General features: G+C 42.2%; 1 protein-coding gene across 1 annotated transcript in view; it reads right to left on the bottom strand.

Annotated features, from left to right (window-relative positions):
- MAMLD1 (mastermind like domain containing 1) overlaps positions 1–1,396 on the bottom strand; it is a 51,318-nt gene extending 49,922 nt beyond the window's left edge. Inside the window, 1 exon segment of the mRNA XM_027769374.1 lies at positions 1,243–1,396. Within this exon segment, the coding sequence (XP_027625175.1) occupies positions 1,243–1,338 (96 nt within the window). The 5' untranslated portion in view covers positions 1,339–1,396.
- Between the last annotated feature and the right edge of the window lie 8,475 nt (positions 1,397–9,871).

Raw genomic sequence — 9,871 nt, forward strand, 5'->3', positions numbered from 1 at the left:
ACTCTGGAGGTTTTCCTTTACTGACTCAGTTTTTGACTATAAAAATGAAGTGAGAAATAAAAAGGGTAATTAGAATGGAGGCTAGAGATTCCCTTCTAGAAAATACCTTCACCGAGGGCTGGCAATTTGGAGGACAGGCTGGCCAAGTAATAACTCCATCTCTGCCATCCCACCTGACCGCAATCTCTGTAGGCTCTGAAACTCCAGTAAAACTTTTGTAATCATCTATACACTTGAATTGATGGCACATTCTCAATACACTGTTGGTGGCTGACAATGAGGAGATAAAAGAGAAGGGAGATTTCAATCACCTTCCCTCACACACACTTGTACATATGATAGACAAAATAAATAGAAAGCTGACTTACTGAAAGTGGATTGCCCTGGGAATTGGAGAAGACAGTCCCTCTAGTTATGTTAAAAGGCATTACCTCAGAGCCCAGGGCTCCCAGTTCTATACAGGAAGGAAGCAGACTCACAGCCCTATAAGAACCATTTCCTCTCTGCTCTAATAACTTCAGAGATTAAACAGTCTACTCCTCTGTGGGCCTAACACCCTAAGATAACAGCCATCGTGTTTGTTGCAACTCATTCTACCAGCTAATCCTGGTAGACTGGCAAAGTTAAAGGTTTTTATTGTCAAATTCAACTAACCAATTGGTCTCATAGCCTCTTCTATCATTATCTTAGCTTTAGAACTACCACTGGAATCCTTAATGCTGAGTTTCAGATCCTTAATGCTAGGTTCCTAGAGAGAAAAGTAGAGGTGTGCCGTATGAAGGACATATGGTGTGCCTTTGTGAAGGACACCAAGGCCAGAGAGTTGAATGGAAACCCTTTTTGTGCCCTGCTAACTGGTTTCTTGTTCTCGGTCATACTAGAAAACTAATGCAATACATCTAGGGCTCACCACTCTGAAGGGTTTTTATTAAGAGAACAGAAGAGTCTTCTTCCTTCTCATCCTTCCTCTTTTTCTCATTGAAGGGGGGCGGTGTAGAGATCACTGGATTAGAAATCCAGTTAAGAGTTGGATTGAATTTCCAGCTCTTTTAGAAACCCAAAACGGGCAGGGTCAACTCATATCCTAAGTCTTCCCTAGATTAGATTCAGATTCCTGGTATTTTGGTTTTACTTTTCTGCCACTAAATTTTAAACAATAATTTCAATAATACAGCTTATGTTCAAGTTTAAAATTAAAAAAAGCATTCACCACCCCCCCCCCGCCATAGCCCATTTTCTGACCGATTCCTGGAGCTTTCTGGACTCCTGACGATTTCCCACTGCGGTGAAACGGGGAAGCACGCTCTTGATTACAAGCCGATTTTTCCAGTCATCCATTGTTTGACCTGCAATTTTATTCTTGATTCTCCAAGGCACTTCCCAAATGACCTAGACACGGGGCTTAGGGAGACAAAAAGTACAGTCTTTCAGATATGAAGATAAGACCACTGACCCTGTGACTCAAAGACTTTCAAGGACAGGTTTGTGTGGATTCAGTCACATCCCTTGTCCTGTCTTTCCCCACCCCCTCTGCTCTCATTGGGTATTCTCTCTCCTGGGGATGAGGAGCATTTCTGTGAGGCAGTCGGTTGGGATGGAATTGTTCTCCATTGTTTACTGGAGAATAGAGAGGTCTGTGGAAATGCAGCCTGATATAACAAAATAATACAGAAGGGAATATGGACCCTAGGCCCAGCTTTGCATTTGTGTGGCACACAGTGGGGCCCAGAGAAAGGCTCTTCTGGTCTCTGAGATGCAATTTCCTTATAAGAAAAACATGGTGAGATGGGTCCTGTATTGGCTTAGGGCCCCTTCAGCTCTACTAAAGTAAGACTTCAAGCCATAGAAGGAGCAGCCACCAACTCTCACCCTGTTAGCACCCAGCTAAGTGAGCTGAACCACACTTCAAAGCCTGATGGACACATGTAGGTAGTAATGGGAGTTGGAAAGGGCTCATGAAGCCCTGCTGCACTGGTTTACAGAAAACTAACCAAGCAGGCCATGACCATGGCTACACCAATGTATGCCCTCCATGAAGGATCATCAGACATATGCAAACCCAAATAAATCTGCCATTTCCTTTTTTTTCATGATATAGATATTAAATAAGAGCTTTGCTAAGGTGTTTATATGAAGGCAATTCTCCCCATAAACCTTCTTTAAAAATGTTTTTATTTGTTATAGGGTATGTGCACTTGCAAGATAGACAGAGAGATGGACAGAGAAAGTGGGAAAGGACCCTCAAGGAGAAATGACCACACTGCAATCCCTTCTTGATTCTACTCTCAGGATTTGGGGTGCACAAACACACGTGCCTGCTGTGTTTTTCCAAGCTGCCGGGTCCAGCACTCTAACTGTGCAGTCGGTAATGTGGGATCTAGCAGCCTTAACCACCATGTCACCAGAATAGCCCCCCATAAACCTTATTGACAAAACTTAGGCTCTAAAATTCTGATGTCCAAACTTCTACTTATGGAAAGACAGAGTAGTCTTTTTACCCATTTTCCTGCTGAGTAGGCTAAAGCTCTAGATACTATACACAAAACAAACATAAGAAGGTCCTGAAAGATGGAGAGAAAAATGAATACTGGCTAGTAAGCTTGAGACTTGAGGAACAACGGAGTGGTGAATTCCCTGAGTTTTCTTTTTGCCTTGAATATCTCAATCATGGAGCTAAAGAGACCAATAAACCCAGCATGCCAATGGGCACAGATAAAATGAATGTGTGTGTGTTTGAATGAAAATGGGGTATTACTACAGATTCTGCAGGCATGAAAAGGATATTAAGTAAACACTATGAATAACTCTAAACATATAAATTTGGAAACTTAGATGAAATGGACCAATTACTCTAAGAACACAAAGTACCAAAATGTACTCAATATAACACAATCTGAAATAGTCTAATAACTACAAAGAGATTTTTGCTATAGGGTGTGTGTGCTTGCCAGAGAGAGAGACAGAGAGACAGAAAGCGAGAAATCACCCCCCAGGGGGGATGGTCATGCCGCAATCCCTTCTCCTCCATTCTCCTCAGGATTTTGAGCACGCATGCACACACACCCAACGTGAGTTTGGAGTCCTGGAGTCAAACCATGGTCGACTATGTGGGGGGTCCAGAGACATAACCATTACGCCATCCACTGGCCCCTGAATAGACTCATAACTATAAAATAAATTAAATTCATAGTTTAAAAACCTTCATGAATGAAAATCCTAGGCTCAGATGTCTCAATGGAGAATTATATTAATTGTTTAAGAAAAACTAGCACCAATTTTACATAAATTCTTTCAGAAAAGAGAAACACTTCTCAACTTATTGTATTACCCTGACAGCAAAGGCAAAAATTGTACCAAAAAACTATAAACCAATATTTCCCATGAATATAGACAGAAAAATCCTTAACAAAGTTCTAGAAATTTATGAAAATAATTATACACCACAATCACATTGGGTTTAATTTTAGTATTCAAGGCTGGCTCAATATTCAAAAGTCAATACATATTATTCATCATATTAACATGTAAAGAGTAAAAAACATATGATTACTTCAAAACAATATTGAAAAATAAGAACGAAGATGGAGGACTCACATTTCCTGATTTTAAAACTTACTAAAAAATCCACAACATCAAAACAGCACAGTACTGCTCTACGAATAGACCAATGGAATATATTTGAGAATTCAGAAATAAGCCCATATATATTTATGGGTAATTGACTTTTTCCCCCTAGGTTTTTGTCATAGGGCACATGAGCTTACTGAAGAGAGAGAGGGGAAAAGTGAGAAATCACTCCTCAGGGGGGATGAGCCTGCTACAATCCCTTCTCTTCTACTCTCCTTTCAGGATTTTGGGCATGGATGCACACGTGCCCAGCATGATTTTCAAGCTGCCAAGTCCAGGATTTGAACCACAATTGACCATGTGGGGATCCAACACCTTAACTACCATACTATCTGCTGGCCCGGTAAATTGATTTCTTTGTACAGACCTTTTTATTTATTTATTTAAAAACAATTCCCACCAAAACCTTTCTTGGGTATTTCAGGAGCCAATAATGAGGTCTTAGTTGTAACTTCATTGAAATACTAGGGTATAGCGATACCCCAAGTGAAGAGAAAGTAGCATACAGTATACAGTGCACTCAAATGAAGAAGGGAAACAGAGATCTTGGGTGGCACTGAGGTCATCATTAATCCTCTAGCCGGAATGCCCAGAATCTGCAGTCTGTGGGGGCTGGATGCCCAGACATCATTTCAGGGCTGGCAACACAAAAATGATTGACGTCAAACAAACTTCATTCAATTCCAAAGAAAAATGTCCTAATTAAAAAAAAAATTGCTGCTTTGACTTTTGAAGACTCCACACCCTGCCCTCTTGTGGCACACAGAAATAATATAAAGCAAACTTGTTGGGGGAGGGGGTTAGGCGTCAGTAGCAGCCTACTCCATCACCACCACAATCACCATGCTTATTACTAGTTGGGCCCAGGGTTGGGGACCAGGGATGATGGAGGGGACCAGAGAGAGAAAACACCTAGAAACTTGTTTGGTCCAAGTCAAAATGGATCTCATAGGGGCTGGACAGTGGGGCACAGCAGTAAAATCAACACTCAGAAATGCTGACCTACGTGGGAAGGTTCTAGTTCATGTCCAGAGACCTCTCTGGGTATTCCAGGCACATCCATGTCCATGATTTGGGCCCGGTTGAGATTGGGGGTGTATTGTGGTGTTGGGACCTATTGGGGTGCTGTCTCTCTGTTTCTCTCTGTCGTCTTGTTCATGGAATAGGTAAATAAAGTATTTTTGAAAACCTCTCACAATCTCAGCACACTAGCACTGGACATGGTCTAGTTTTCTCTTTCTTTAGGATGAATCCAGGTCTGGAAAATTGCCCATGGGTAGACTTTTCTGTCCCAACCAAGAGTAAGCCAACTCTTGACCCCAAAGGCCTGGCTGGGTTTCACCCACTCCTGGAGATGTTCATAAGCACCTGTCCAGAAGCCTATGCCCCATTAAGAGAAACAAATCTCACATCAATGTTTCTCACCCAAGCTCAATCTGAGGATAAAGATGAACTGCAAAGTTATCTGCATTTTGGAATCCATCCTAATAAATCCATATGATTTTGGGGCCAGCAGGTGGCATGGTGGTTAAGGTGCTGGACTCCCACAAGGTTTACTGTGGTTCGAGTCTTGGACCAGGCAGTTTGCTTTCTTGCTTTCTCTTTCTCTCTCTCTCTCTCTGATCAAAATAAATAATAATAAATAAAATTAAATAAGTAATTCTTAAATAAATGAATGAAAATAAATCCATATGACTTACACTATTTTTTATACAATATTCATATTTACTTTAATACAGAAAGAAAATGTTCCATTCTCTAGTAAATGGGTACTCCATTGAGGCATGCTGTCACTTTGTAGCCTGTGCACCCAGGGAGTAGAGTGGGGCAAGGGACATACTCACACCTCAGGTACAGAAGCAGGGGCCTGTGGACAGTATCTTCTCTCCTTAGGCTCTAAGCACACAGTTGGGAGCCCTTGGCCATTAATATCCAGAAGATATCAAATAGAGCAAAGATCTTTTTTCTGGTCTCTGAAGGCAAACCCAGCACGTACAGAGTTATCATGGTTTTCCACTACTTGGTTACCCATGGCCTCTAGTAACAGACCTCTTGCTTCCTAGATCAGTGGACTCTGATGAATCCTTGATGCCTCGAAGTGCCAACTGGAGCCAGTTCCACCTTGCTGCAACCTACCTTCAGGCATGACAGAAGAAGGAAATGAGCCAAATCAAAGGGAGGAAAAGAGGGGGAATGTGAGGGTATTGGTGAAGCAATCTCAAAAGGCTGACATCTTCTTGAAAAGTTCAAAGATGTCTGAGTCCCCCCACCCACACCAAATTAGTCAGAGGAAAAAAATAAACAATAAGGAATAGGAACAACCTGGGGCTGGAGACTAGCAGATAAAGGCAAGCTGTCTTGTGAAGTCATGCTCCACACTGAATTCTGGGCTGCACCCTCATTGACTCTATAGTTAAGTCATCTGGCATGCTTGAATCTGTCCCTCATCCTAACAGTTTCTTCCTCTGTGTTCCCTGGATGGGGTGAGGATGAGGAGACAGTTGTGGCTCAGGCATTCCCAAGGAAAGCTCTGACGCCATGATGTTCCTCCACCTGGAGTCTCCTGATTACTGGGCATATTTTTGGTTAGGGCAGAAGATATTTAATATTAGAACCCTTATTTTTCAATTTAGCCCCCAAAGAAAAGTCAAAAGACTTCGTGGGTTCAAATGAGCTTGCAGAGGACTGCAACATACCTAGTTGGATGGAGGTAATGTTGATAGCAAAGTAATGCAAGTCTATATCTATTGTCAAACATGTATATTTGTGTTAAGAGATCAGTTTTTCCCCCTCCCCAAATTCATATTTTGAAGTCTTAATCCCCAGTACATCAAAATGTGACTTTATTTGAAAATACGGTTGTTGCCCAAGTAATGAGTTCAGGTAAGGTCATACAGAAGTGGTATGGTCCTCTAATCCAATATGACTGGTGTACTTATCAAAGGGGAAATTTGGACACAGTGACAGGGATACAGGGAGAATGCCATGTGAAGATTGAAGTTCTGCTATTTCAAGCCAAGGATCTATCAGAAGCTAGGAGAGAGCCTGGAACAGATTCTTCCCTGGTGCTCTCAGAGGGAGCATGACCCTGATGACAGAGCTCAATCTTGGACTTTCAGCCTCAGAACTGGGATACAACAAATTCTGTTGTTTAAGTCACCCAGTTTGCTGTACCTTGTTATGGCAGTCCTAGCACATTAAGATGTGGGGAATTAAGTGTTCCCACAGGGAAGGTGCAGATGCCACTGAAGACTGTTCTGTGCCCACGGGAGAGCACATTAACTGGTTGCTCAGCTTTGGGGCTTGTTTGCTCTTCTGCTGTAAAGGACTACCAGCTCTCATTTGGATGACTAAGAGCAGGGAGATCTTGAGCCAAGGCAGTCCTTGGCTCTCACACCCTGAGAACATGCAGCTCTAGACTCACTGCTACCATCCTCACAAGCCTGAAACCAGGGATCATCTACGTTAAGCAGCTGAGCCAGAGCACCCAGAACAATGCTTTTTCCATGAAAAATGCTTACAAGCCTTTATAGACAAAACTGTGGTGTGGGGGCCATGTAGGAATAGAGAGGAAGCAATGGGAAGGAGACAACTTGGAGAAAAATTGTCATGGCTTGATGGCTGACTTCACGCAGGCCATTTCTACCTTTCAGACTTCCAACCTGGATATTGGGAAGAAGTGTGAGTCTGCTGACAGAGAATGCTAAATGAGCAATAGACCCATCAATCCAGTGTCATTAATTAAGGCCACTTTGGGCTCTAATGACAGCAAATCACCCTAATCTACAAGGGACTGACTAATTACTATCTGTCACTAACAGTCTTGGCGTTTATGTGAGGGCATGCATCAAGTAGGATGCCTTAGTCCAGGGAGAGGCAGACCTGGGAGAGGCAGTAAGAGGCAGGCTGGAGATAGGTAGGTAAAGGATTAAGAAAGCCAGGCTTATATGAAGATGTCAGTATATCCAGGGGTTTGGAGCCCAGTGAGCAAGGCCAGAAACAGGAAGATTGATTTCTCAGTCATGAGCAATGGGGCTCTGGAAAAGTTGCTTAAAATTCTACACAGAAAGGAAAGTTCTATACAGAAATGTAATACCTACCTCTGGGTGTCTTCTATGAGCCAGGCATTGGGCTCAGAAATTTACATAGAGCATGTCACTAACTCTCGCCAACAGCTCTGCAAGGTACATATGAAGAGCCTGCTGTACAGGTGCCAACTCTGTGGTTCCTGGCTGATGGCAGAAAGTGTTTGTCTAGGATTTGGCCCCTCTCCTAGACTAAACTCTGTGAGGGAAGGGCATGTCATCTATATGACTGTAACCCCAGAGTGTTCAGAGAATACAGTAGGATCTCAGGAACTATCTACTGAATTAATCTGCAGGGTGGGTTCAAGCTTAGGTGGAGAGCTAGACTAGAACCCTCTGAAGGAGTCACTCAGTCCCAAGCCTTGATGTCTTGGTATGCTGGAGCCCAATTGACAACAAGGTACAACGTATTGTTCAATATTTCTGTGCATTTGCAAGAACTGTTTTGGCACCAAGGAAGAGCTGCAAGGCATATAATTATAGCCTTGTTCTAATAAATATATCAGTATTCTAAGCCATAAGTTTTAGTTTTAAAAAGTTGACTTTATAAAGGCCAAAGTGATGTGGAAAAATTGGAATCCTCCTATAGTGCTGGTGGGAATTTAAAATGGTGTAGCTGATATGGAAAAGAGAGCAGCAATTCCATTCCTGGTACATACCCAAGGGGACTGAAAACATACATTCATACCAAAACTGTACATGAATGTTCACAGCAACACTATTCATAATATTCCAAAGTGCAGACACCCTAAGTGTCTATGGACAGATCAATGGATAAACAGCATGAGGGTTACTCAAACAATACTATATTATTTAGCCATAAAAAGGAATGGAACACTGACACATGCTATAACAGAGATAAACCTGAAAACATGATGCAAAGTGAAAGAGCCAGTCACAAAGGACCACATGTCGTATGATTCCATTTATATAACATGTCCAGAATATGCAAATCCAGAGACTGAAAGTAGCTTAGTGGTTGCCTAGGGCTTGGGGAAGGGAGGAAGAATGTGGACTGACTACTAATAGGTACAGAGTTTCTTTTAAGAGTGATAAAAATGTTCTAGAGTTAATTTTGGCTGCGTATCTCTGTGAATACACTAAAACACACTGAACTGTAAACTTCTGATGGGTGAATTGTGTGGTATGTGAATTACATCCTAGTAAAGCTGCTTTATATCAAGGCTGAACTCTTTCATATGGGATTTTAGAAAGAGGCTCCTTTTACAGAAAGCAACATTTTTTAAAAAGTTTTTAGAGGAAAAAATGTTTATATCCTCCACTCTTTTTAAAAGAGACTTTTGCTGTAGGGTGTGTGTACTCACTGGAGGGACAGAGACAGAGAGACAGAAAGAGAGAAATCATCCCTCAAGGGGGTTAGCCATGTTGCAATCCCCTCTCCTCTACTCTCCTCTCGGGATTTTTGGCACACATGCATACACACCTGGCGTGAGTTTCAAGCGCCGGGTCGGGGACTCTTAACTGTGGTCGACCACGTGGAAGTCCAGTGCCTTTACCACTACACCATCTATTGGCCCCTATATTTGCCACTCTTAGAAAGATTGGCTCCTTTTGAAATGGGAAATCAACACACCTTTTCTCCCTCTTTGCTGACACACAACAGTGCCTTTCCCTAGTGACTCTCATAATCAGTGAAAAACAAAGTTGGTATAAAAGTATCACAAGCTTTGGTTGATCCTATCTTTTTTCTTTTAAAAAATGATTTCTTTCATAAGAGATACCAAGAGCACATGTGCACATGTGTAAGAGAGAGAGAGGGAGGCATCCTCAACAGGACCTTCATACCACTATCCCTTTCCCCCAGCTCTGCAGCTAGTCAGGCTATTGGGCACATAGGCCTAGATGTTTCAAGTTAACTTGGGATCCAAACATGTGGTCGACCTTGTGGCTTCCAGCATTGCAGAGCAGCATGCTACTGCCTGCACTGCTGAGGATGGACCTGATCTACTTATAACACTACTGCTACTGATCCCCAGAAACTCTCAATCTCTGCACTTTTGGTTTCAGTATAGTTTCATTCCATTGAGGTTTAAAAATGTCACACAAACATATAAACACACATTAAGGTATCATGCATCACTCAGTAACAAATTGGCTTGAGACCAGACTTCCTGACAAATCTAAGTATCCTTTGGTCA

The sequence above is a fragment of the Tupaia chinensis genome, unplaced genomic scaffold (genome assembly GCF_000334495.1).
Source record: "Tupaia chinensis unplaced genomic scaffold, TupChi_1.0 Scaffold149448_1, whole genome shotgun sequence".
Classification (NCBI taxonomy): Eukaryota; Metazoa; Chordata; class Mammalia; order Scandentia; family Tupaiidae; genus Tupaia; species Tupaia belangeri.